We start from the raw sequence: 27,778 nt of genomic DNA on the forward strand, positions 1-27,778 counted from the left end.
TCGTGCACATTCCAGCTCTCGCTGACGGCAAAGGGAGCAGCCGTGGCCTCACCTGCGAGCTGCAGGAACCTGCCCAGGCAATCCTTTGGTAATCCCACCTACAGATGTGTTCTGGCAGGCAAGCACAGCTGGGTGGAGCTTCACTGACTTGGCAGCTCTCCCCCTTCTTTCCTGTGGGCATTTTTATAAGCTTTAGTGGTTTCCTTGCCCTGGCTCAAAACCGAGTCTGCTTGTCCATGACAGCCCATCAGGTCAGGATGGAGAGGGATCAACGTCCTGCACGACTCACCAGGAGCAAGGGAGCAGCAGCAGCCTCGGCTCGACCTTGTGACCAACCCTGTGCTGTTCTGGGAGGAAGCACTAGGTGAGGTTTTGATGCTGGATTTCTTGGGAGAGATGTTTTAAAAGACAAATCCAGTTCAGCAATCAAGAAGGTCTCAATGTCAAATGATGTCTCACCTGTTCTGTTACACAGCTCTGGACTGGACCAGAATAGTTTTAAAATAAAGATTACTAGGTTAGTCTACAAGAAACTAATACAAAGATAAGAGGAAAAGACCAGTATTAAATTCTCTACATTAGATCTAGGCTAAGGATGCAGGAATTTTGTGGATCAGCTGCTGCTTTCCCTCACCACAACACACACACACTGAAAATAAACACAAAACCAGGCTTTGTTCATTTTACAAAAATAGCTCTTATGAGATTTAATGCCTGTCTCCATTTTACAGATGTTCCAGACAAAAATCAGCCTCCGTATTTTATATATAAGAACAGAACTTGTGACAAGTTGGAACATCCTCTCTGAGCTTGAGTGAGTGTAGAAGGTCACCTGGATAAAACCTGCCTTTAGCTTGTTCAAAACATCTGTGGTAACGTCAAGTGTTCCCAATAATGATCCAGAAAAACAAAAAGAAAAGACATAAACCCCAGACTTCACAACAGAAACAGAGATTCCTTACAGAACAGCTAAGGAATATCTGGTTAGGTAATTAAAAAATGCACCAATGTTTTCAGGAACTATTAAGCAAAAATGGCTACTATAGAGTTATATAAGGGAGCACCTACAGGTTGAATCTCTTCTGCTTTATTAGGAAGCTTAAAAAGACAGAAGAGAACCTTATCCTGGCGAGGTTATCTTCATTACCTGGAAGTTCTGCAACCACAGGCAAAACAAGGCGAGTATTTTCCCCTCTGAGAGGCAAGCAGGCTGCATTTTGAGGCTTCTTATTTTACAATTCGCCCTCCCAGACAAGATCTCCAAAGCAAATGCTAAAACCGTCTCAAGTTAAGATTATAAATAAATAAAGAGGAGTGACAGGACTCCCATGGGATATCCTGACTTATGCTACAGCAGAAAATAGTCTCTTAAATCTGAGCACAAAGTGGTTTGAAATAATTTACACGTGATCCATACCCTGTGACGTGCCTCTTATTTTTGGTTCTTGTTCTCTCAGGCATTGAGGAGATTTATGTGGGATTTCAGTGAGATTAACCATATGCACTCCCAGGAGTTCTGGATGCTGTCACAGGCCTGCCAAGCAACCTAAAGGTGAGGCCTGCTGCCACACCACGATGCTTAATGAGGACAGGATGGGATTTTAATTAATTTAGCTGATTCTTTGAGCGTTGCTGTGTTTAAGTCTTGAGTGTGCACGTCTAGACTGAGAGCTGAGTTCCTGGGGAGACAGCAGCACTGTGGATTAGCACTTATTAGTCCAGTCTCACAGCAAGTAGAAAAGACTCAAGTCACTCTTCAAGTTGGTTTGAGGACCAGGAGAATAGTGATGAAGCCTCACTATCCACCTAAAGCACAAGCTGCAGGCTCAGCAGAGGTAACCAGGGGTCCCTGCCCTTCTCTGAAGGCAGCAGGGGGTTGGGCACCCTTCAATTCCGGCACTCTGAGGACGTCGGGCTGCGAACTGTCGACATCAGGTGCGACTTGTAGGTCTTGCTCAGGCCGGTCATCCAGAACTTGAGGAGTTTGACATTGTCCTCCTCTGCAGCTCCCAGGATGCTCAGCAGCTTCTGGGTGTCCTCCTTGGGTCTGCTGTCCACTTTAGTGAACTTAAAGAGGACTTTCACTTTACTGCAGGAACAAGAGAGTGCTGTCTTTACCAAATGGACTCACACACCATCAAACAGGGAACAAGGAGGAGCTGAGCTTCTCTTGGCACCTACTGCAACTAAATGTTAATAAAGGCTTCTACCAGTGTTTCATTGAAACTATTCTCATGCTTTGATGAAGAAGGGTGATGATTAGTCAGGGAGATGACTCATTTTCAGTAATATTTCTAGTTTGGATTTTTCATTCTAGCAGAAAGTAGAACAATTAATTGTGACAGCTGGGAGACACATCCAGTGCCCATCTGCCTTCAGGTAAATTCACACAGTCATGATGTGCCATGAATTATTCACATGACTGACTGGTCTTCCTTTACAGCTACCTGCACCTCTGAAATGCAGAGCCTGAAGGCAGAACCCGGGCATGTGTTTGGGTGTTTGGGTGTCAGCTGTGCTGGGCTATGGCCACACTGACAGGCACAGAGGGATCTGCAGCTTTAATCCTCCTAACCTGGGTGAGGCAGGCAGGTGGTGTCATGCAGGTAACCTGCAGCTGTGTGAACTGAAGCATAAAGGTTAAGAACTGCTGAAAGCCAAAAAGACAGTTAGGACTAGAGTAGGAAATTCTTAACTCCTGACTTAATTTGTTCCTGTAAATCCAAATGAGCTTCATCAGAAATCACCTGACTGAAGTGTGTCCTGCACTCTGCTGCTGCTGTGCCAAAGCTGCTCCTCTGAGAGCAAGGGAGCTGTACTTACTTCATCCACTCCTCCTTCAGGCACACAAGGCACTGATCCACAACGTCCACAGAGAGGTTCTGGTTGGTCAGGGCAGCTTCGATCTTGTTCAAGATTGTTGGGCCAACTGCAGGAGCAGAAAAAGGGGCAAGGGTGAGAAAGAGGACACACAAGCTAAAGGTTACTGCTTACACCTTTACTGCTAATCATTGTTAACTATATCCCCAGTGGCCTGCTGGGATTTCATTGCCATGGAAGAGCAGCTAAAGGTCATCCCATTAGAAAAACATCTGATCTAAGAAGCAACATGGAATTTACTGAAGGATCCTGGGACATCCAAACAGGTTCAGAGGCCTTTGTTTTCTCTTCAGATCCACTTTTAAACTCCTGCTTAGCTTTTGTTGTGCCCTTACCAAAAGATCATTAAAAACACAAGGTTATGAAAAAACCTTCATGCTTCTTTGTATTATATACAAATATACATATAAAAATATAAACCCTCAACTTATACTTTATTTAATGTTCCATTCGTTAAGGGCAGTTCCAGGATACTTAGTGAAAAAATGAACCAGCAACCAACCCAAGGCATTCCTGGACCACTTTTTGGAAGTTTCTAGGGGACTTTTTTCACAGCAGTCCATGGCCTAGTAAGTTTGATGCTGTGGTGGAGGAAAGGCCTTACAGTGACTATTTTTGTGCAGAAGTTTCTGGACATGCCACTGACTGGATGGAAAATAAACTGGTGTATTTATACATGTGGGATCAACAACAGGAAGAGCACTGTGCAGAGAGCAAGTCTCTGCTTTGCATCTCTGTCTTCAGGGACCAAGAGGAAGGATGAGCCATCTGCTGTGTCTTTTGAGACACTCAGTGAGGCAAATTCATCTAAATTAAGACTTCCCAGAAAAGACAAGACTGATGGACCTGACTCAAATCACCTCTAGGTGCAAGTGTTCAACTGCTGGAAGGAAGTAAGTAAAATTAAATAGAAAAGTCTGGGTATTTCTCTATCAGTGACATTTGACTACCAAGTGGAACATGGAAAATCATTGATGTCATGGTCCTTACAAGTTAGTCTTACTCAAAATAAACACACAAGTATCCCAGGACTGAAAGTGTTCACTGTGGGTTACAGAATTTCCCTACAATTTTTCTTATACCTATGGTACGGAATCCATTTCTGATTTATGAAAATTAACAGGCAAAATGCTGATCTGGTAGAGCAAATCTTTTATAACTGAACAATCTGTGGTGAACCTCACCTCAAGCAGCTAAACCCCAGCTGAATATTGACCTGGCTTCTACCCAAACCTCCTTCAGGGCCAGTTAAAGGTCAAGATGCTCTTTTAATCTCAGTGACAGAGGCTCTTTCTGCTTCCATCACCCACCTCGATCTGCTGCCACGGGGCTCCCACTGGTGACAAGGAACTCGTACTTGTTGAGGGACTGCTCATCATCAAACAGGGTTGGGTAGAGGCTGGAGCGGGAGGCAGCACGGACTTCCACGAGCACTGCAAACTCTGCAGCAACAAGAGCCCAAAAGAGCATGAGCTGTGCTAGCCCAGACTCTAAAACACAGCTACAGACCCTGCTTTGCTTAGAGAAGGTGTCACATCTTTCAGTCACTGACCAGGAAAAGACACGGGGAAAACAAAATGAAATGGTTGGAGCTTTATTTCATGCAGCCAATTCTTATTTAAAAAAAAAAAAAAAATTGTGTTCTTTAACATGACTAGGGAGGGGAGAGGGTTCAGCAAGGGGTTCTTACCAGATGCCAGGATGTGGGGAGGGATCTGGACGTGCGGGCCCAGGCCCAGGAAGTTGCAGCGATAGGCCTCCTCGTACTGCTCGCTGTAGGGGATGATCCGCACGCACCCGATGGGCAGCATCGTCTGCAGGGGCAACCAGCCAAGACAAACTCTGCAATTCAACAGCCAACTGCAGTTCCCTCCCTGACCTAAACCTGGAGCTCAGCTTCCAGGGTAGGACACGGAGCACTGCTTAGGCACATGCTCCTGATTTGGGAATCAAAGTAACCCACTCAGCCTGAGAGCCCCTGCAATCACTGAGGACAAGCAAGACATCCAGAGGTTGAGGGGATTTTGTTTTGTGCATGTTTTTTGGGTTATTTTGATTGCTTTTTTTTTTTTCCAAAACCACATAATTTAGAACAAACTCTTCACAAGATCACATGTTGGTTGCAGATCATTATAAAGGCTGGAGTAGCAGAGAAATACATGTACAAATATAAATATGCAGCCAAGAAACAAAGGAAAAGGTTTCTACCCGTAGGACATCAAAGGCAGACTGGACAAGATCCACATCCTGAGCTTTCCAGATGACCTGGTTCCCCATCAGAACATGCCAAGCCAGCATTCGGAATGCTGATGCCCCGAGAACCTGGAAAAAAACCCCAAACCATTTTGCACTGGTTATAAAAATGACTGAAATGTCTACTTTGCCCTGTTAAAAACATGAGTGACAGGTAGGAAAAGGCTAGACCAGGACAGCAGGAAATTTAGCACATAAACCTTGGGCACGTGAACCTTCCCCCTCAGCCGGGTCACAGGAAGCACAGCAGAAAAGCAAGATCCATACAGAATAATTGATTCTATCTGTAAATTGTTTCTCCCTCTGAAACACTTTTTTAAAAAGCAAATATTACTTGGCTTTGCAGATACTGCAGAACCTCTGTATTAAATTACTGCCACTGCTCTTGGGAAGAAGAGAAGTGCAGAGTTTGAGGGAAATCATCTGACCCCAGCCCACATGACTGCTGATCACCAGAGGCCCACGTGAGGAAGGGAGCGTGCCCAGAGATCCCGTTCACATCGTGTTCCTGGCTGGGCAGGCACTGAGCTGAGCACAGCACAGGGAATGTGCAGATTGCAGGAAATAAATGTATCTCTAAAAAAATCAAACATTATCAGGAGAAAAGAGTTTGTGAACTCTGCAGCCTTTGTTACCTGTCTCATGTGCCTGAGAGAACGGAACACAGACAACCTCCTGTGAGCCACGTTCCAGCTGTTGCAATCTGGCACCAGAGAGGTTTCAGGGGAGCTTTTGGACAGCTCCTGCCCTTCCACAACATCTGGCTGGGAAGAAGGCTTCTCTTCTTCCTCAGAACCGTCCCAGCCTTCTGACTCTTCTTTCAGATCTAAAAAAACCCCAAAAAACAGAGGGGGAGATTGGTCATAAAAACTGCTGCTCTCTAGGAATGGAAAGTGGAAAGTGCTCACATGCTGCCGCCATGTGATTTTGGGTGGATGTGGGAAGAGAGAGAGCTCAGAACACAGTAACTGAAAGTACTGGCAGCAGCACAGACACACTTAAGTGTTAATTCAGATAAAAAATAACTACTCAAAGGTCAAGAAGGAATTTTCATTTTCTACAGAACTGAAAGTCACATTTTTTGATCAGCTATGTTCTCTAGTCTTGTTTTAAAGGTTATGGACAAAGCTTTGTAGATTCTAGTATACATGGTTAATAAAATAGTTCAACCTAGGGAAAAAAACCCCAAACAAACTATGATCCTTTACTTTTAGAAAGTTTGTAGAAAAAGAAGCAAGAAATCCATATGTTGTGACTGCAAATCCCTCTGGCTGTACAGATTCACTGGGAGGGCCAGCCCAGCCACAGAGAACAACAATCTTGATGATGCAACTCTGCTCCTCAAGTGACAAACACCACGTGCAGAGAGCCTTTGAGGTGCCTGCATTTCACATTCCTCCAGAGGCCATCTCCAGATGGGAGAGACAACCAGCAAGGTGAAGCTGATGAGCAATGGCTGTGCTTAAGATGCTGATCAAAGACTCAGTGTTTCATCATCTAAAGCACTCTCAGAGGGTTTTTGCAGCTCTGGAAACCTCTGTCTCACCTGCAAGTTTTTCCATCTGAACCAGGGTGTCTTCTGTGGGTGCTCCCTCCAGAAGCTTCTCTGTAAGCCGGCTACCACAAGCCTTCAGCAGCCTGGAGACATTGAAAGGAAGAGAAGCAGTCATGCAGCTTACCAGGTGCAACAATCCAGTAAGAAACTTTATGTCATGATGTCAAACAAAATACCAAGCACTAACCACTTTGTGCTACCTTCCAGCTCATCCCTGTGCTTTCCTCAGGGTGGGACTATCAGCCCATCTCACAATCCTTGCCACATAGAGTCACCCAGATCCCAGCATTCTGCAATTTATTTGTGCAGCATGATTATCTCCCCATCCAAATCACATGCCAGTGTTGCAACCCTCCCTGTGGCATCTTTCCAGGGAAGTTTAATGAGCCAGTCAGGCACTGGAGCAACTGGACTCTCTCAGAGCCCAATGGCTGCATCTCCCACACTGCTGATCCAGCACAGGGGCACTGCCAGGTGAACCACTGTGGTCTGTCACCTGTGAATTCCAGCTGCAACACACTGGGCGTAGGGGAATCTTTTATTCCTTTATTCCACACTGCAAAACCTTTCCATCTGCACAGCCATGGCTTCTATTAGTATTCCCTCACAGCAAAAAGACATTTTTTTGTCCTAAAGACATCAGTGTTGGCTCCTTCCAATCCAGATGCTACTTAGAAAAGTCTGAGTATTACCTCAAAAAAACCCACCCAAACCCTCAAATCCCATTCCCACTGTCTCAGGCAGCATCCTCCTGAGGAGGGACTGCCCAGGCTGAGCCCAGCAGTGCATTACCAGGCGAAGGAGGTGTGCAGGCAGGCCCAGAGGTTCTCGTCGTTGGTCAGCGAGGTCAGGGAGCGCGCGGCGTTGCCGTTGCGCTGGTGCAGGAAGGGGGTGAAGGCCGTGTTCATGCGCTGGGCACGCTGGGGGCACCCAAACTGCTCTGCTTCAAACACCTGCACACACAGCAAGGACAGCTCACAGACTCAAGGAAGTTCGGTGTTTGCAAAACTCAGGCAAAAAAAACCCAAAAATACCAAGTGAAAGGGTGTGTGACACACTCATCAAGTCATGGGAACACAGAGAGAAAGAAGGGACATCTTATTCTTAGATGGACTGAAACTGTCATCAAGTAACACTTGTGCTCCAAAATCATTGTCCTTCCCAAATCGACTTAATTACATTTGTAACAAAGCTGTTGTCTACAAGGCCTGTGAAAAGCACTGAGTGTTTCAAATTCCTGTTCCTTCCCTCCTACATCCCCAGACACAGAATCCTGGAATGGTTTGGCTGGGGAAGATCAAATTGTTCCAATCCCCCTGCCACAGGGACCCGCCACCTTCCATGAGACCAGGATGCTCCAAGCCCTGTCCAACATGGCTGTGAACACTTCCAGGGATGGGGATACACATCCCTGGTGCCTTGTGTCAATCTTCATGACCTCCCTGAGCCTTGTGTCAATCTTCATGACCACCCTGTCAAGAGCTGGATCAGCTGTTTGACTCAGCTGTCAATCAGAGATCATGATGCTGCACTGACACTGAGTCCCAGGGACTGACCCACCTTCAGTGCTTTGCCCTGCAGCTCATCAATGATGCCTCTGATTTTGCCCAGCAAGAAAGGCCAGGAGTTGATGAGGTAAATCCGGTCCATCATGATGGTGATGATGCTGTACCAGCGCTGGAAACCTCTGGCCAGGCTGTCTTTGATAAAAAAGGTGTGGCTGAACACAAAACCATGCTGCTCATCTCCAAAAAAAATAGGGCCTTCACGTCCTGGGCAGACCTGAAGGGAAGGGACAACACACCAAAATTATTAAACACATCACAGAGTAACCAACTAAACAGCTCCCTGCACTTTAATGCCCACTTGGTGAATAAATGAAGCCTTTTTACAATACTATCCCAAAACTGTGCTCAAACAGCCTTCCAGAGATATTCTACAAACACTCCAAATCCTTCAGTTTAACTGTATTTTAAGAATTCAGCCCCATTGAACTACAATACTGAGATTCCAAAAGGAATTTTGCTGATCCTGAGACACAAATGTTCATTTTTCCTTCATGTCTGTTAGAGGATGAATATTAATGGTCTATAAATGGAACTCAACACCACATTGAGGTTTTTACGAAAACCAGGTTATCTTACAATGACAAATAATAAGCACAAGGAAAAAAACCAAGGAGGGCATATTTTTAGCCTCATAAATTGAGAAGAAGGAACTCTTGAGGTCATCAAAAATCAAGCTAAAAAACACCACCAATCCTGCAATAAACAGACTTCTGTGCCTGCCTTTCCCCCTGTTCCCTGCCTGTCCCAGTCTGCACAGAGCAGGCAGGAGCAGCAGTGGAATATCTTGGGTTTGAAGTGCTGGAGGAGGCACAGAGAGCATTCCCTGTGCCCAAGGCAGGTACCTCACAGCTGAGGCTGCGCACGCAGGCCTGGCGCACGATGCTGAACAGCTGGGGATGGTTTGGGTGCTGGTGGCTGACGTACTTGATGGAGGTCTCCTTGTCGTGGCTGACGTACCCCGGGTGTCCTCCTGCAAGGGAGCGGCAGCCCTGAAGGCAGAAAAGCAAATCCAGCCGTAAATGAGTGTGCAGGTAGCTCAGGTTTGCAAAGAACTCTCACTGTTCCCCCCAAAACACCATAAAATGTTATTTACACACACAGACAGGAACATAAAGACTCAGAAGACAAGGAAGGTGAGTCAGGGTCAGGATTTGGACTCAGCTCCTCACACAAAACTCTGATATACTTCCTCTGCTCTTATGCTCATTTTCCACTATTAAATTCCACTGTGAACTTGGTGCTGGTAAAGTTCAGTTCCACCAGCTGTGAAACCAACTGGCCAAACAAAACTGGCCACAACTGAAGGGAAAGTAAATAATAAATGTATCAGAGGAAGTACTGATAGAGGATAAGTATGAAAATTATAGAATGGTTTGGGTAGGAAGGGACCTTAAAGATCCCCTCATTCCATCCCCATGGACAGGAGCACCTTCCACTATCCCAGGTGGCTCCAAGCCCCATCCAACCTGGCCCTGGACACTTCCAGGGATCCAGGGGCAGCCACAGCTTCTCTGTGCCAGGGCCTCACCACCCTGACAGGGAACAATTTCTTTAGTCTATCTAACCTAAATTTCCTCTCTTTCACTTTCAACACACTACTCCTTGTCCTATCACTGCAGTTCCTGATGAAGAGTCCCCCTCTGGATTCCCTGCAGGCCCCTTCAGACACTGGAAGGTTGCTTCAAGGTCTCCACACAAACTTCTGTTCTCCAGCCCTGAATGACTGAGAAGATATATTTTTCCTATTGTTTTAATTGGTTTTGGGGTTTTTTTTGTTTCCTAACCAATACTGCTCTTAAAATTACTATTAATAAATGATCTGACCTAATCTAACAAAGTAAATGCTCTTTGAGAATAAAGAAAGCATTTCAAAGCCACAAAAGAATCATAGATCACAGAGCTTAAAGAGACCTCAAGCTCCTGCCAAGGTGCATGTGTTCAACACCTCCTTCATACTCTTGTCATGGTCATTAGGATTAGAGTTAGGGCTAGTTTGCAGTTTATGAGGACTTGGAGACCTTCTGGCACTGGCACATACAAAACCAGTGCTGTTCACATTTTATTTGTCTTTAAACAATTCAATTTACATCAGAGAACCCCAGAGCCCTTTAGCCAAGCCAAGGACACCGATGCCCACACACAGATTTCCCCACTTGCCTCACACATGTCGGATTTCTTTGGGCCAGGGCTGCTGGAGTCGGCGCTGGCGCCTTCGGCCGGGCTGTGCGAGCGGATCCTGCTGCTCATCTGAATCCCCCCTTCCTCCTCCTCGGCCTGCTCGTTCTGCCCGGAGATGTCCCCGCTGCCGGCGCCCTGCGGGAGCGGCGAGTGCAGCACCTCGGTGCAGAACAGCGTGCGGGGGCCGTGCAGCTCACAGAAATGGCACAGGGCCACGATGGCGTTCATGGTGAGGGCTCAGCGCGGCCGCCAGGCCAGGCCTCCTGCGGCAGGGACAGACACGGTCAGCACAGGGATATCCCAGGATCTCTCAGGCCTCACTGCTGCCAGGGCTGCTCTGCATCCCACCCGGAGCAGCTGGCCTTGAGCTCAGCCTGAGCCTGAGACCATCGAGTCCAACCTGTGACCAAACCCCACCTTGTCACCCAGATCAGAGCACTGAGTGCCATGCCCACTCTTTCCTTAAACACCTCCAGGAATGGTGACTCCAACACCTCCCTGGGAATTCCACTGATCCAGGACCAACCTCCTGCTTGCTGATGGCATGGCCTCGAGCAACCCAGCCTGCCATGCCCAGATGCTGGATGCTGATCCAGGACACCTCAGGCCCTATGGGGGGGAATGGGGCTGGACCAATCCCTCATGCCCAGATACCTCCAGCATCACAGGGACAGGTTCAGGGAATCTCAGAATGGTTTGGGGTGGAAGCGACCTTGAAAATCATCCAACACAACCTCCTGCCAGTGACAGGGACACCTTCTACTGTCCCAGGTGGCTCCACGCCCCATCCAACCGGGCCTTGGACACTTCCAGAGATCCGGGGGCATCCACAGCTGCTCTGGACAACCTGTGCAAGGGCCTCACCGCCCTCACAGACCAAATGTCTTCCCAATATCCTGTCTAACCCTGCTGTCAGTTTGAAGCTGTTCCCCCCCTCTCCTGTCACTCCAGACCCCTGTAAATATCCTTTCCCATCTTTCCTGTAAGTGCTATTTAGGCACTGGAAGGCCACAAACAGGTCACCCCGAAGCCTTCTCCTTTCTAGGCTGAACAATCCCAATTGTTCCAGCCTTTCCTCAAAGGACAGGTTCTCTTCCCCCCTGATCAGCCCGGTGGCCTCCTCTGGATCAAGGCTGAGCTCGCACACAGCAGCCCCCGGTGCCCGGAGCCTCAGGCCGGAACGGGCCGGCCCTGCTGAGCGCCCACGGACCCGAACGCCTCAGGCCCTGCCGGACCCGGGCCGCCCTGTCCCGCCGGATCCAGTGTCCGGTTCCCCGTGCCCCGTCACCCCGGCCCGGCCCCGGTTCCCGTGCCCGGAGCCCCCGCTCACCGCGGCTCCCCCGGCCCGTCCCGTGTCCGCGGGCGCCTGACACCGACTGACCCACCGGCCGTACCACCCCCACCGCCAGCTGGGGGGGGAACACGGACAGACAGCTCCCCGCCCGCGCGCCCGCCGCCGCCGCGGAGAAGCGAGAAGATGGAGAACAACGTAGAAGAAAGAGAGAGATGAGAAACCCGTTCGTACCGGGGACTGAGCTGGCCGTCCCGCCGCTCTCCCGGGGAGCCGCCACCCCCCGGCTGCCGCAGTGGCTCGGCCCAGGGCCGCCCTGTCCACAGGGGCCGGGCGGAGCCATTACCTCAAGAGAGGGGATGAATGAGGAGGTCTGGAAGACGCATCCTCCCCTCCCGCGCTACACCTGCCCAGCTGTCACATCGCAGAGCGGAGCAGAGGTCTTCGATCACCGGGGACACGAGAAGGGACGAGCGGCAGCCAGCGAGCCGCGGGTGCCACACGGGGAGAGGCCGCGCTCCCCCCGCAGGATGGTACTTGCCGTGCTCTGGGTCACGTGACCCGCTGGCTCTGGGAGGGGAGCCGGGGTGGCCGCGGGCGGAGCCCCCGAAGGAGCCGGGACGGGAATCGGGATTGGGACAGGGGCCGGGATCAGGACCGGGACAGGCACCGGCACCGTGACCGACACCGGGCTGGAGTCTGCGGCGTTAACGAGCTTCGCCATCAGCTGCCCCAGAGCCCCTTCCCGTGACTTTCCCTGGCCTCAGGGCGGTGCCGTGTTCTCCGCAGGCTCGGCGCGATTTCTCCATTGGAGACTCAGCACCCACCGTCTGTGTTAATTCCTTAAAGTGCTTAGAATGTAAGATTATGGCAGATGAAGGTTTCAAATATTGTCGCTTCCCGATTTATAAAGCGGCTCTGTGGGAGTGTTTGCACAGGTACAGCCCGGGAAGGACAGGGGAGCAAACGCCCAAGTTAAACCTGTTCAGGCTCTTCATTTCCATTAAACTACTCCTCTTTCTCTTCAGGGTATCAAGTTTAAGTATTAAAGGATTAATTACCTCTAAGAATCTATGACGGAAAGCTAAACCAAATTCCACATGAACTATTAGGCTTCAAAATAATAAAGTACCAGATTTCCTCCCTGCCCCTTGGAGTTGCCCCTTAAAGAGCTTTAAATACCTGAATCTGAACAAAAGTAGAAAGTTTTCAAGTAGATAACAGCATAGATTATTCAACTGAGTAAAACTTGTACTTTAATCCCAAGAAAGAGCAGCTATTGCTGATGCTGCTACAAGACACACCTCTGGATCCAAGCACAGCCACACATAGACAATAATTGTGTCTGATTAAAACAATAGCCAGATGGTCAGCAAGATGGATTATTACAGAAACACTGAGCTCAGACACGAATCCCAGAATGGTTTGGGTTGGAAGGACCTTCTGGACCATCCCATTCCCACCCCTGCTGTGGGCAGGGACAGCTTCACTAGTCCAGGCTGCTCAGAGTTAAGTGTTCCATCCAAAATCCCAAAGCCCAGCTCAGACAAGGACCTGCAGCAGCTCTTCTCAAGAAAGACACTAAAGAAAGATTATTTCTACTTGTAGTTGCTCAGCAGAGCTCTGAGAAACCACCAGGAGGGCTGGAACACCTCTGGAGCAGAGGGCACACAGAGCAGGCAAGCAGCAGCCTCCCAGTGAGCCAAAATCACCTCCTGAAAAACAACCAGAACAAAGAGATCCTCCCCAAAAAACCTAAGGAAACCCCAAATGCAAAAGACCTACAATCTCATTTAAGACAAACTAAGGAGGACAGGTTTGTTATCTTTATTTTCCAATAGTACATTTGAACAGGTTCTCAGGACTAAGCTCTCCACAGGGAGAACATTTGCTAGGTTATACAGATGGCCTGTGACAACACAAACACGGGGCTGGGGCTGGGGCTGTGCTGTGGGACACTCAGGGGAGCTGAGGAGGAGGAGGAGGAGGCAGCTGGGGTTGTTACACCATGGAGTGATGGTCACACACTGGGGCTCCTCAGTGGCACAAAACCAGCAGTGGGGCTGGACACAAACAGCTTCAACCATTCCTTCTTAAAATCATTTCAAAATCTCACCATGACTGGCCTAGAGACCCCTCCTGTGGCTAGGAACTGCAGCTGCACATCTAACACTGCCTTCAGAAGTGCATTTGGTGTCTTTGCTAATTCAAATGCATCAAAATCAGAGTCAGATATCAAAGCATGCACTCAGTATTCCCTGGACACATCCTGTGACTGTGCAGCTTGGGAAGGAACAGCCACAGGATCTCTGAGAGCCCAAGCTGGGAGCAGCACAGCACGCAGTGTTCCCAGATTTCAGCAAAAGTCCTTCCCTGCAGTAAATCCAAATTAAAACCAGAAAGCCCAAGTGTTCTCAAAGCCTCTCAGCTGACCACAGCCCAGGCAATTAGTTCCAAGACTTGGAAGGAGCTGCTTCATTAAAAATCTGACTTAATTTCAGTGCTATCTCAAGACGTGCAGATGCCAGGCCACGTGTGTTTATCAAAGCAGGACTTAAAAGCCCTTCCCTGGAGCACTTCTGGTGAATGCTTTATCTACTGATTCTACAGGTGGCACCTGACTTTGAATTTCTAACAGAACTCAGACATTAACAGCACAACTATCCACGCCAGAAAAGGAACCTCAGCAGTTCTCTAAAAGCATCTGCCTTCTTAAAAATCAGATATGTAATGGAATATATCACTTTAAACTATTACACAGCTATTTTTGCCATCCTTTTGATGTGAGCATGGATTTGTTTTATCTACTTTGGGCAACATAAAAGAAGAGAAAAATCTAGGGCTATTCACCAGCTGCATAGATTAGTTTGCTTCTAATTCCACAGCTGGAAAACCATCCTGCAGATCTCCATGCTCACCAATAGGAACTAGTAAAAATGGACATTCCTGGTTTTTTTTGTGACTCCATGACAGCATCCTAAATACATTCTCCCCTGGCAAGGAGAGTTGAGGCAGGCACATTTCTGGATGGGTGGGGTTTGGGATCAGTGATTGCAGTCCCTTCTGTGAGTGCCACATGTGGCTGTGACAAACACCCTGTTCTGGGCTCGAGCCACAGCATCACTAATTACTCATTAACACTTCCATGGGACCAGAGGGGAAAATGGTGAATGTTCAGCATTAAAATCACTGCAGGATTAATTAGGATAAAACCTTTAAATCATAGATCTCTTCTAGTTAACTCACAAGACTTGTGAGTTATGATAAACCCCAAGATTTTGCCTAAAGATCAGATATAAAAGTTGTCCCAATGGAATTCTCTCAGGCAGGAAGTGATGAGCTGCTCACACTGTGGGCCTCCACTGTGTTCAATATTAAACTGCTATTTTATACTTTTAAAAACATCCTTCACAACCAACCACAACCTGGGACACCTCTTCACCAGAAGGCAGCACCCTGCTGCCACAGAGGCTCTGCTAGACTCGTGACACCGGTTTTAAGTGAAAATCCCAACACTTCTGTGTCAGCACTGGAAGCACAAATGGAATATTTTCAACCACAGGTGACCTGAATACATAAAAACTTCACAAAGCAAGAGCCAGGAATGCTCAGCTCCCACCTGGAAAGAAGCTGGCAGGGTAGCAGGAGCAAGCAGCTCCTGGTCAGGTGGTTCAGTAGGAAGCAGTGGCTGCTGAGCTTCTCATTTTCTGACTTGGTGACAGGTTTATTTCTGCCTCACAGGAAGGTGTTTGAACAGTGAGAATCTTCAGATACACAGAAACGACAGAAAATTAAACAACCCGTTGATTTAAGGGGTGAAGCACTTTAAAGAATCCAATAACAAAGTTTAAAATAGTAAATTAAAAACCAGGCACCATTCCAACACATTATATCTGAATAAAATCCTGCATTTTGAGAGCTGTATAGAATTCTATTTATGTTCCATGCAGAAGCACTGGTTTCCACCAAAGAAACTATCAGCCTGTTGAATACCTTCATGCCAGTTGCACAGGAACAAACATTGAAATTTCTTTCAGTGTAAACAACTTCCTATCTAGAATCCTCCAGAACACCAACGGTTTCCAAATATCCTTTTGTTTAGGTCTAGTAAGTTTCACCTAAGAGCAAATAATATTAGCAGATATTTTGCAACAGAAACTTAAAATCATAAACAGCTGTCACGTATGTTTCCATATATGATTCCTGCTGTGCAGCAAACTTCCTTACAAGGACATGTTGATATCCTCATCCTTTTGGGAAGAACAGTTCTTATTTCCTCATTTAACAGACAGCACCAGCTACATTGGGCATATGCAAATTCCCTACAGTATGATTTGCTTGAACTCCACCCCTCTGCCCCCACCACACATATGATAAATCTGCACTTTGAGCCAACTTTAAATACAGAATAATGAACCAATAATTATCTTGTAAGTGAACCAACACTAGTTTGTATTCTTCCCTGAATAACACTTTCTTTTGCAGAAGAGAAGGACTGCTACAGAAACACGGCAACATTCAAACCCTTTAAAACAAAAGGTAGATTATTTAATGCATTAACAATGTTAATCTGAAGATAAATAAATCCACAACAGACTTTCAAGTTTCTTTTGAGATTTCCTTTTTCTTTGCAGAGAATATTTCTGATATTATACAGTACTGAGAGGGTGTTCTTTTATTTTCTTAATGTCCAGGTGAAAAGCAAAGCTCAGTTCTCTCTGCTCTCTTTGTGGAACTCCTCAATGCCCTGCTCCAGGCGTGATTCTTTCATAAGCTTTTACTTGAAAGCGGAGTGGTGAGCAACATTAATTTCAAGAATAACTGGATGGTTTGGTCCCTGAGTCATCTTCTTGAGAGCCCATACTCTGAAAGGGAGAGAGTTAGTTCTGTTCAGAAACAGGTCTGCAGGCTTGACAATGACAATTCTTTGAAGTGAACAGGCAGGAAAATAAAGTGCCTATGAAATAACATGCACTTAATTTTCTGGTTGAAATCACTGCAGGATTAATTAGGGAAAAGCACCTTCAAAATTAATAAATTATCTTTATGATGTGTCATGATGTTTATGCACATATTATTAATAATGTGTAATGACAGCACTGTAAATGCTGACATTCAGTTCAACACACTCACTGCACTGAATGAATCTCTCACATACTCTTACAAGACATTAAATCCATTACCTTCTGCACAAACTGAGGGTTCACAGTGATCTCTTGATCCATGGCTTTCAGTCGTTCATCAAGCTCTATACATTTCAGCATCTTAAAAATATTTATGAAATCAATTACTTTGAAATTTAATTACTTTGTCCAGCTTGCACCTGATCTTCAACACATTTCACAGCTGTGCCATGTAGAACTAATAACTTTTGCCACCACTGAAGTTCCACATCAAAATGTTCTCATCCCTCACCTCCCAAACAAAAGTGTCAGACCATTTTTTATTCCCTTATTTGATCCATGTCCTCCCAACAGCCCTTTTTGAGGCCATTGATGGGCAGTCCCCTGAGGCTCAACCACCTTAGATTACAAGCAGGTTATTGAGAGCCAATGGAAGTGATCCTTCAAGTTTAAAACTCTAAAAACAAACTTTCTAATCCATTCAAGGATCTTCCCATCACCAACAGCAAGCAGTCTCCTGAAACAGCTCAAGCTGTGCAGGACACAACAAGCAACACACTGCAAAGAGTATTAATCTAAAACTGATGAAAATATTGTGAAACAGTCAAATAGTGATTTACAGTCCTCACTCTCTATACCTAAATCACTACACTGGCTTCTGCCAGCAGCTCTCTGATTACAGACTGAGGTTCTTTGGTAAGAATTCCAAAAGCAGGAAAAGATTTACCTCCTGATCAATGTTATGAAGCATAGCTGGATTGTTATATTTTTCAGGATTATCATGGAAACAGACCATACCATCTTTCTGATTAATACTTGCAAAGATTTCACCATCTTCTATCTGAAATGACAGAGGGTTTAATAGAAGTTATCACCAAGAACAGAATTTCAGGTAACTACAACACATAGATTCTTTGTGGAATTGTCTTTAAATTGGTTGTTTTTATTTCCCACACTTCTCAAAACCACGATTCATGCCTTATCTTACTTAGCTTTTTAGATTTTTTGAGAACAGTCTCAACACCACAGCAGACTGCCAGCATTTCCTCCATCCTGCTCAGGATGTGTACTGCCAACCCAAACACTAATTTTGGGATAGCTTACCCAAAATTAGGCCTTACCATGTGGAGGACGTATTTTTCTGCTTCCTGGGGCCCCGACAGCTGCACTCGACTTGCCATGTCTTGTAATGACAACGTTAAAAACGTCTGAAATGTAGAAAGTTTGAAAGTGTTACAACTGGATGTTAAGGATTTTCTTGTTGATGCTTCATGGCCTATGTAAGCTGGCTATGGGAAGGAACAAGTGGAACCCACAATTATTGAAGGGCTCATGAGAGTGAGTCAATTCTTTCTCCACACATTCATTTGTTACACTGAGCACGTATGGAGTCATCACTGATTCCTGCAATTTCATTCTACACCAGACAGTCCTGACCATGTCCAACCTCTTTCTCTCACCTTTTTACACAAAAAAGTGACTCTCCACCCCTTGAATTCCCTTCAAGTGATGCATATATAAAGTTCCTTACGAGATTTTTTTCTACTGCAACAAATATAATTTGAGCTTGTCACAAAAATATGCTTTCCCCAATCACCTTTCAGGATTAATCTGATCTCTCAGCTGAAGGAGCAAATCAGTTCAGTACTTCTGGTTTTCATTTTATTTCAGACATTTCCAAAATCTGTCCTATTCACTCACTCCTTTCTAATGAAGTGGCCTGTAAAGTTCAGTTTCCCTATTTTTTGAATAGGGATGAAGGTCACTGGGTTGCAGTGCTCACTTTTTTTGATTATCTACAAAAACCTCACAGGCAAAGCTCCCTGACAGACAGATTGAATCACCTTTTAAATAATGCATAAGCAGCCAACTGATTTGTTTTCCTATACAGGGCATTCTAGTCTGCTTTGTTTCAGACACAAATCTCAGTTCAAGTAATTTCTCTGCCACATTACTATGTTATCATTTAGCTCTAAATTGAATATATTTCAGAAATACACTCTCAAAAGAAAACAGCTCAGTTTCTCTTACCTTGGTTAGCCTCTGAATATTCTTTTTGTAGAGAGATGACAAGCATTGCTTAACCAGCCCCATATTGTTATCTCTTGTGAAAGTTTCACTGTGTTTGTTCACCAGATTTCGAAGCTCCGAGGGTTTATTGGTTGAATAAACTTGTGCTAATTCATGGTAAGCATTGCTAAGAGGCTGCAATTAGAAAAATGAGAATCCTTCTTGAAGAACACAGTGTTCACTCAGCCTCACAAAACCTATTCAGTGCTCCAACACTAGAAGCCATGCAGGCATTGAAGTAAATTGAAGTAGCTTGGGCATTTCTCATAAAAAACCCAGTGTGCCCATACGTGGCTTTATGGCAATGACAGATCTCATACACTAAAATCTGTATTACTGCTGTGTAAGATTTAATAAACATCATTCCAGGACCTCTGTGTGACAGTTTTACTTACAGCAATGTGAAAAAACTCTCTCAACTGACCAGCTGGGTTTGAGGTAAGTATTGCCAGTTCTGTCCTCTAAAACATCCATCCCTGACCACACTGGGTCACAGCATCGACAGCAGAGACTCAGAGGGTGACACCAGTTCACTAAACTACTTTAAAATGTTCTCAGCTTGTTTATTAGTCTCTGAAGTTTTTGGAACTCTCTAGAATCTTGGTCACAAATCAATAAAATGTTTAGAAGTGTGTTACTTAGGATCAGAACTCTCTCAGCAGCAGTTTTGTCTCCCACCCTACACCCCCAATCTGAATGCTTACAGACTCCAAACTCACAGTTTTTTCAGAAGCTTTTATTCTTTAAAAAGCTGGGTTGGGAGTAAACTGTTTAGCATTTTGTGCTTCAATCAGACGAAGTTACAGGTCAAATCTTTTTATAATGACACTGCAGCTTGAAAGCCAATTGAAATCTGAGTATTTTTTAAATTCTAACATAAAAAGCTATAAAGGAATGTTCAGTATCAGTGAAAGGAATATTGATTAGTACTATTCAACACTGAAGTTATCCCAGATTTTAAAAACATGTGTCACTGACATCATACAATGGTTTGGGTTGGAAGGAACCTTCAAGTTTGCCTCACTCCAAACCCCTGCCATGGACAGGGACACCTTCCACTGTTACACATTTATAAATTCAGATTTGTTGATCTATTATTTAGATGAATTTGCAATACTTACCTTAATGAATCTACCAACTATCTGGGAAGTGTATTTTGGTAACTGCTGAACTTTACCAAGTAGTATCAAAGAGACTAGGATATACTTTTTATATGATTCCAACATAATATGACTGACTGCCATGGCTGGAGTAGTTATTGCCTAAGCAAGAGAGAAAGAAATGGAACAGAAATTTAGTCTGCTTACTGGTAGATCCTGGTAGTTACTGCATGAACAAAAAACTCAATTTCAAGCTGCATGTAAAAGATACAGTGACATATGAAATTCTCCTTTGAGCACTGAAGCTTAACTAACTTCTGTCAAAATTAATTATCCAGACATATGCAAAAGAAAGGAAATTTTATACAAGCTACTCAAAACATATCACATTCCAGTGGTGCCTGTCTTAAAATAGACCTGCTCAGACAGAATCAAAACTTCCTTCCTTGGAATATATATCTAAAGTTGTACCAGAAATCATCTGTAGCTACCTGTGAACCTGGATTTACACAGGCCCTCCAAGAGGTTTTATAATGCTGTTACATTATCAGAAGTTTGCAGAATAGGGAAAAGGGATTTTAGTTCACTATGATACTGGAACTACTCAAGAGCTGACCCTCATTAAATGCTGCACCAATTAGTTTTGCACATTTCACAGCATTTCTCTCATAGCCAAGATTTTCCCAATTTTACTATCTTTGTTTCCTTCCCAGATAAAGCAAAGCCAGCAAATATTATAACAGCATTGAAGAAGTATAACTCCTCTCATAAGAGTGGCAAAGGCCTTACCAAAACCACTGGACTATTTTTTAAGGACACACAACCATGTGTCAGCCCATGACCTGTTTCTGTGCTGCACTTTCAAGCAGGCAGCTGAAAAATATTTCTAGTGAGATAAATTTAACATCACTCTTTGAGCTGCACAGCTTTATGGTGCAATAAGGCTGTGAGAGACTTTCTTAAAGGCAAACACCTCCAAGGACAGTCTGCTTGTACCAGTTCCAAGGTGCTGTGTTTTCTCAGCACTGTTACCCATCTACTTTTGCTTTCCAGACATCACATTTCAGATTTATGGTTTCAAGTTACCTGTTCATAAAAGTAGAGTGCTCTTTCAAAGTTCTTTAGCCCAGTGTATATCATCCCACCATAGTAGTAGTAACATAAAAAGTGCTTCGCATCATATGCCCCATTCTCTTTACAAATATCCATCATGTCCACATCTAGATACGGGAGGGCAGGTTTAAAGCATTTTGCTAACAAACAGAGCTACAAGAAAATAAATCAAGTTTTCATGAATTAGCCATTTCCATTCAAGTTTCCATGAGAAGGAATTAAAACTAAATTAGTACTACTGCATAAATATCACTCTCCCATGAGTTAAAAAACTGAGCGTGTCAGTAGTGGAGTAACACAAGTTGAAAATCTTTAACACAGATTATGAACTGTTATGAAATTATCTGACCCCTAAAGAAATTAAACTCAGACAAAGCTGTCTGAAACTCCAGGACTGCCAGACTACTGTGCTGGCAGCACTAAATATTGCTCTGAATGTTCCTGTCCAGCCCTAAATCCCAGGAGCCAGGAATGAGACAGAAATACAAATCCAGGCCAAAGACAGCAGACAAACATAAACATGTATTTTGTCACACTTGAGCAGACAGTAGCTGGATATTACACTGATACCACCCAAGAGAAGTTCACTGTGACTTTCAGCCCACAGAGAAGGGATGCCAAAGGACTTTCTGAAGTCATCAGCAAAATCAAAGATCTGAGGACATGCACTGAACATTTAAAATTATTAATTAATCTGTACATCAGATACAGATTTTTTTTCAGTACATCACATTATTTAATACTGGAAAAACCCAAACCAAACAAAAATCCATTATTACACTGCAATATGTGAACATGCATTTCCTTGAAGTTTTATAGGTATTTTATAAGCTTTCATTCTCCCAAAAAGCCATTCTGATGCCCTTACCTGGCAGAGATCTGCGTGTATTGAGGTCAGCTGGTTTGTGTTCATCTGCATCTTGTCTATGGCTTGTCTGAGAATGCTAATTCCTCGCAGGGGCTGTCAGAAATTACATCTCTTTCAGATAATTTCTCATAGATGGCAGCACATTGGATCTTATGTTGACACTTACAAATGAAAAATAACACTAATTGACAGGTTCCAGTAAGTAATAATTAACTTGAGGTTCCCTTTTTGTAGGATATCGCAGTCTCTTGGAAAATAAAATTAACCTTGGCTATACAATTTCTCCTGATCAAGTCCTCAATTCTGCTCCACAAAGTCAATCTCACCAGGAATACAGTAATGTGTATCAATAAAAAACCTTCCTTGACTCCATGACTCCATCCAAACTCCCAACAAATACTAAAGACAAGGTTCTCACTTCCCTCCACTTAGAACCAGAGATCAGATCTGGTCTGTATCAGGACAGACTTCACCAAAGTGGCCTGGAAAAGTCAGGATTTTAGCAACAAAACCACTGGTCAAGTATTTCTTAATCAAGTTTCCTGCACAGTTTAAGGCATTTCATTAAGAACATTATGTAACACCAGTGAGAATAACACTGAAACTAAAATCCCTGACTCACCAGTGCCAATAACCCTTGCAGCTCTTTCCTCTGCCCATGCACTGTCTGAAGAACATTCTTGGTACTACAGATCTCCTATTTTGTGTGGGAGAACATGTTTTTAAGGTGACTTTTCTCCTCCAAAAATTATCTTCCTCAGAGAAATCTTAGAATTTTGAGTTTGGTTTATTACCTTTCAGTAAACTTACTAACTAAAGAGCTGCACAGAAACACTTGATGTGAAGTTAGTGGCAAATCTTTATGGAGTAAGAGGCTGGTAACACCCCCTTGAAGCCTTGGGTAAGGAGTAACTTATTTGTACTAGATGATTCTTGCTCACCTGTTTTCTCTCCACAAGGGCATTTGTTAACTGGTGGCACAGGCCAGCAACTAAACACAGTAAAAAACAAACAAGAAAGAAACACCTCAGTGAAAAATCAGTATTGCCAAACTATCCAAAAATATATCAAGTCTGAAATTAGGTTTAACTCACAAGTGTCTGTTGCATATCTAATGTGTTCTCCATTGCAAGTGCTGATAAAAAGCTGCACCTGTGAGAATAACGTTTCGAAGTCAGGGATGCTGGGCATAGAAAACTTCACAAACCTGAAACAAAGAAACAAAAGGTTTAGCATTTATTGCTTGGAGGTTCTTGAAAAGAATCATTTTCTTTGCTAAGTCTCTGCACGTAGGTGCTTGTAAACAAATCCAAAGTGCTTATGAGACAGGGCATAGGATTTCCCCAGTAGCTGCACAACATCTGAAAACACCTTTTTATGCACAACATAATTCTCAATTTAGTGCAAATGGCAAAGATCATTTTCAGTATTATCAGTATTTTGTTTTGAAAGAGTAGCAGAACAAGTGCTAGAATTCTGATATTTCCCTTAAAAGAGAATTTTAAAATAGCAGTGAAACCTGCAGATAGTTCACCTAAAGTCAGATACAGCCAGTTTGAACTTCAAGACTGAATATCTTTACCTTAATTCAGCACCCCCAAGGCAACTCAATTTTATCTTAAACTCCAGACAACAGCAAGAGCCACAGTGTCTAAAGACAAACAACCAAGACCCATGATAAAAGCTTGGTTTTTACTGGAATAAAATGTCTCTCTCCATGCTTACAGCTCAGTGAAAATACACCCTGAAATAAAATTTGAAAAGCTCATTCTATATTTTTTTTCTGAACACATATGGAAAAACACCTCTGTCGCTGAAGGACACGAGAGAACACAAGCACACTACTACTCAAGGTGAAGGGAAAAAAGGGAAGTTTTATTCTCTGACTCCAATATTTATAGTTTTACAAAAGTGACAGTGGATTGGAAGGTGACATTGACATCTCTGCAATGACACTGGTCAAACTAACAGTCTATCAACTCTCTCTTCCTCCATAAAGGAATGAAAAACAATGAGTTATTTACAGAAAGTGTGTGAGAAAATTCACTACAAGAATGTCAACATCAGAAAGCTTAGAAAATCTTAAAAAACTAGGGTGACACAGCTCTCATGGAATCCCAGATTGGTTGGGTTGGAAGGGACCTCAAAGCCCATCCAGTTCCAACCCAGGCCATGGGCAGGGACACAATCCCAGGGTGCTCCAAGCCCTGTCCAAGCTGGCCTTGGGCACTCCCAGGGATGGGGCAGCCACAGCTTCTCCTGGAATTGTGCCAGTGCCAGGACAAAAAGCTTTGCTTGTCTGTCAGTTCAGCTCATTGCCTGAAGTTTTGGTATTTAACCCAAAGCAAGCAACACTTACAAGACAGCAAGAACACCTAGGGAGTGTTCCTGTACATCCAGGGCACCGAGCACTGTATCCAGATGGGAAAGGTTTTTTGCTAGCAGCTCTCCACTTTTATTGATCAGTTCACAAAGCTGGGTCATTTGCCCTGAAAAATAAAAGCATTGTTGTCAAAGCCTAATTAGAGAACATTCACCCATTCCCACACCTCTTTATAATCTGCTTCCTCATGTAACAGCAGGAAATAACAGATTCACCCCAAGTTTTAATTTTCTTTAATAAAGCAGACATTAATTTTCTACCCACCATGTTTGTTTTTAATAAAACAAATACCAGAGCTTGCTCCTTACTGGTCCTCAAGCACTACCCAACTTTCAGGTCTGCTCATAAGCATTTTTTTGAAGTAGACATTAAAGTTACAATTAAGTACCTACAACAAAAGTATTTAAAAACCTCTCCTTAGATTTACTTTGTACAATTGAAACTACAATGTTATTCTGTATGAAAAGTGACTACTTTGAATGAGGAAGGTATGGCAAGCCCCAAAACCTTTATAAAGAGAGCAGATCCATTCCCATGAACTGCTTTCAAACTCTTCCTCCCTGCCAATTAACTGAATGAATCAAAGCTATGTCCTTCTGAAGCAGAGTATTGTTTCAAGCAGAGCATTGTTTCAATGTTCAATCCTTGCAGATTAGAGAGAAAAAACAGAGGTTCTCTCACCCTTAACAAAAGTCTCCATAAAATGAGGAATAGTGCCTCCATTCAGAGAGATTTACACTACCCTCAGCTCTCTGGCCTTTTCCTTTGAGAGAGGAAAAGCAGGGAAATTCTGGCAATGAAATGTTGGTTTTGGAGTGCCAGAGGGATCAAAAATTCCAAATGGGGGATCAGAGCCCAGAAACGCCTCAAAACCATTCTCCTCCATATGGAATTTAAAAAAAAGGCAAAAGCATGGGAAGGAATGGGGTTTGTAAATCTCTCTGTGCTTTGGTCAAGGTGCTCAGGCACTGCAAACCCTAATTCTGGTGTCCTCCCTGTTCCAGAAATCCAGCCCTTCTACAAAACAAAACAAAACAAAACAAAACAAACCCCAAACAGATTCTGAGCAAACTGGTCTAGTGGAGGGTGCCCCTGTCTATGGCAAGGGCTGGAAAGAAATGGCCTTTAAGATGATCTCTGAAGTTCCTTCCAAGCCAAACCATTCTGGGATTCTGTGGTCTCTCCCTCTACCCACACACACACTGAACAATTTACAGTCCAAGCAGAAATTCCAGCACCAAGCCCAACTAAATGTCCCTTCCTGTTGTCTCCCAGGTGGCCAAATGACAATCAGGAACCAATACAAGCACACACACTGCTCCTGAGTGCTCCCATCCAGCTGCTGCCTCTGGATTTACTTTCACAGAATCCCAGAATGTTTGGGTTGGAAGGAACTTCCAAGATCTTCTCATTCCATCCTCTATTATGGACAGGGACACCTTTCACTGTCCCAGGGTGCTCCAAGCCCTGTCCAACCTGGCCTTGGACACTTCCAGGAGCAGTCAGAGCTTCTCTGGGCACCCTGTGCCAGGGCCTGCCCACCCTCCCAGGGAAGGATTCTTTCCTAATATCCAATCTAACCCTATTCCCTTGTTACTATGAAGCCATTCCCCCTTTCCTGTCCCTCCAGGCCATTATAAACACTCTCTCCTCAGCTTTCCTGCAGCTCCCTCCAGATCCCGGAAGGTCACAATTAGGCCATCCCAGAGCCTCCTCTTTTTTCCAGGCTGAACACTCCAGATTCTCACAGCCTTTTCTCAAAGCTCCATCCCTCCAACGATCTTGGTGGCCTCATCTGGACTTGCTCCAACAATTCCATGTCCTGACTGTGCTGGGGACTCTCCCACAGAGAGCATCTCCCTGGCTCATTCCTATGGGAGAACTTGCACAAAGCCAACCAGTCTCCCCTTGAGCCTTCTGCATCCCCAAAACTTCTCCAGCTCAACTATAGAACAAAAGATCCATCATCCATCTGGTTTGTACCCACATCCTGCAGGTATAAATTGTCTCTAAAGTAGAAATACTTTGTATTTATTAAGTGGAAGCAAAGTAAGAGAAAGGTGGAGTTAAACCCAAGAACTGCAAGAGGTAAAACCTGGGGCCATGGTGGGAAACATCAGTTTTTTATCAGCTTCTGGGAGGAAACATCCCAGGCAGAGACCGGTCAGAACACATTTCACAGAGCATCAACACAGAGGGAAAGTTCAAGAACCAGGAAACGCTGCGCCCACACACAGTAAAATGAGGAGTTTGGCAGGGAAACGGAGGAATTCCAACTGTGATTATTAAAACCCTTTGTGGACACGTGGGTACAGTCTCAGATCTGTCACAGCTCCGTGCTGGGGCGGGACTCTCTGGCCACACTCTGCTTTGTAAATGTAGAGCACGGACACTTGGACAATTCGGAAATTTATTTTAAATTTATTTCTACACTCATCACAACCTGTCCGTTCCTTGTGGAGGTGACAGGCTGGGCCGCACAGTCCCATTTAAAGCCCTAGCGATGCTCGCTCCTCCCCCTGTTTTAAAGGCTTAGATTTTGGCAGGATCACCCGTGCATGCTCCGCTACCGAAACCACCTCTGGGAGACCCACGGAGAGCTCCCCGCGTGCCCGGTCACACCGCCGGGATCCCTTCGGGGCTGCCCCGATCTGACACCGGCCCGGGCCCCGCCGCGCCGGGGCTGCAGCGCCCCGGCCCCGCGCCTGAGGGAGCGCCGTGCGAGCGGCCAGGCCCCGGCGCGCCGCCCCGCCACCCGCGCGGTTTGACGAGCTCCTTCGGTCTCCGCCGTCCTCCCTCGGCCCCGCGGGCCCGCCCCGTCCTCCCGGTGGCCCCGGCGGGCCCCGTCCCCCTCACCCTGGGCCGAGAGCTGCCGGACGCTGTTGACGAACTGCTCCAGGGCCGACGCCATCTTGGCGGCTCGCGCCGCGGCCGCGCGCGCCGGAGGGGCGGGGCGGGGGGAGCGGCGCGCGCCGGGAGCCGCCGCCCGCCGCCCGCCAATCAGCGGCCGCCGCGGGAGCCGCGCGACGCCCGCCGCCCGCGCGCCGCTTCCGCCGCCTCTCGCGAGAAGCGCGGTCGCTATGGCAACCGCCGGCCCCGCGTCAGGCGCGCGGGAGGGGCCGTGACTCAGCAGCGCCGGAGGGGGGGCGGTGGTGACGTCACGGAGCGTCAGCACTCCGCGACACGAGGCCTCGCACGACCGCGGCGACAGCGGCGACATCAGGGCCTCGCGACATGAGGGCCCTGCGATAGGGGAGCCCCGTGACACCGGGCCCTCCGTGACACCGAGCCACCCGTGACATCAGGCCCTCCCCGACACGGGTGGCCGCTCCCTCCCGCTGCCCGAATGGCCGCGCTGCCCCAGCAGAGGTTTAATCCCTTTTGTCCCCTCTGGCG

General features: G+C 45.6%; 2 protein-coding genes across 4 annotated transcripts; both read right to left on the minus strand.

Moving 5' to 3' along the window:
- Positions 1 to 692: 692 nt before the first annotated feature.
- Positions 693 to 12,169, minus strand: FLCN (folliculin). 3 transcript variants are annotated; one of them, XM_064726186.1, is made up of 12 exons: positions 12,072 to 12,169; positions 10,414 to 10,697; positions 9,099 to 9,245; positions 8,249 to 8,470; positions 7,481 to 7,641; positions 6,680 to 6,771; positions 5,769 to 5,959; positions 5,089 to 5,202; positions 4,571 to 4,694; positions 4,191 to 4,322; positions 2,824 to 2,929; positions 693 to 2,089 (listed from the first exon to the last, which is right to left on the minus strand). In XM_064726186.1, the coding sequence occupies exons 2-12, from the start codon at positions 10,660 to 10,662 to the stop codon at positions 1,888 to 1,890; spliced, it is 1,740 nt and encodes a 579-aa protein (XP_064582256.1). In that variant the 5' UTR covers positions 10,663 to 10,697; positions 12,072 to 12,169; the 3' UTR covers positions 693 to 1,887. The 3 variants fall into 3 exon arrangements, with proteins under 3 accessions (XP_064582256.1, XP_064582255.1, XP_064582254.1); XM_064726185.1 differs by having other exon boundaries at positions 11,960 to 12,090; XM_064726184.1 differs by lacking the exon at positions 12,072 to 12,169 and adding an exon at positions 11,765 to 11,819.
- A 3,443-nt stretch (positions 12,170 to 15,612) lies between these two features.
- On the minus strand, positions 15,613 to 27,346 carry COPS3 (COP9 signalosome subunit 3). The gene is made up of 12 exons (XM_064726117.1): positions 27,239 to 27,346; positions 24,359 to 24,488; positions 23,094 to 23,206; positions 22,941 to 22,990; positions 22,000 to 22,092; positions 21,105 to 21,284; positions 20,040 to 20,180; positions 18,880 to 19,053; positions 17,970 to 18,056; positions 17,576 to 17,689; positions 16,909 to 16,989; positions 15,613 to 16,590 (listed from the first exon to the last, which is right to left on the minus strand). Exons 1-12 carry the CDS (start codon positions 27,291 to 27,293, stop codon positions 16,537 to 16,539), a joined length of 1,272 nt encoding a protein of 423 aa, XP_064582187.1. The 5' UTR covers positions 27,294 to 27,346; the 3' UTR covers positions 15,613 to 16,536.
- Positions 27,347 to 27,778: the final 432 nt, after the last annotated feature.

Source organism: Zonotrichia leucophrys, chromosome 14 (genome assembly GCF_028769735.1).
Source record: "Zonotrichia leucophrys gambelii isolate GWCS_2022_RI chromosome 14, RI_Zleu_2.0, whole genome shotgun sequence".
NCBI classification, from domain to species: domain Eukaryota; kingdom Metazoa; phylum Chordata; class Aves; order Passeriformes; family Passerellidae; genus Zonotrichia; species Zonotrichia leucophrys.

Coding starts and splice junctions, on each gene's coding strand:
- FLCN (XM_064726186.1), bottom strand. CDS start 10,662: ATGAACGCCATCGTGGCCCTGTGCCATTTCTGTGAGCTGCACGGCCCC. Junction 9,246..10,413: donor AGAAATCCGACATGTGTGAG/GCAAGTGGGGAA, acceptor TTCTGCCTTCAG/GGCTGCCGCTCCCTTGCAGG. Junction 7,642..8,248: donor TGCAGGGCAAAGCACTGAAG/GTGGGTCAGTCC, acceptor CTGTGTGTGCAG/GTGTTTGAAGCAGAGCAGTT.
- COPS3 (XM_064726117.1), bottom strand. CDS start 27,293: ATGGCGTCGGCCCTGGAGCAGTTCGTCAACAGCGTCCGGCAGCTCTCG. Junction 18,057..18,879: donor ATATTCAGAGGCTAACCAAG/GTAAGAGAAACT, acceptor TCTACATTTCAG/ACGTTTTTAACGTTGTCATT. Junction 16,990..17,575: donor TTCATAACATTGATCAGGAG/GTAAATCTTTTC, acceptor AATATTTTTAAG/ATGCTGAAATGTATAGAGCT.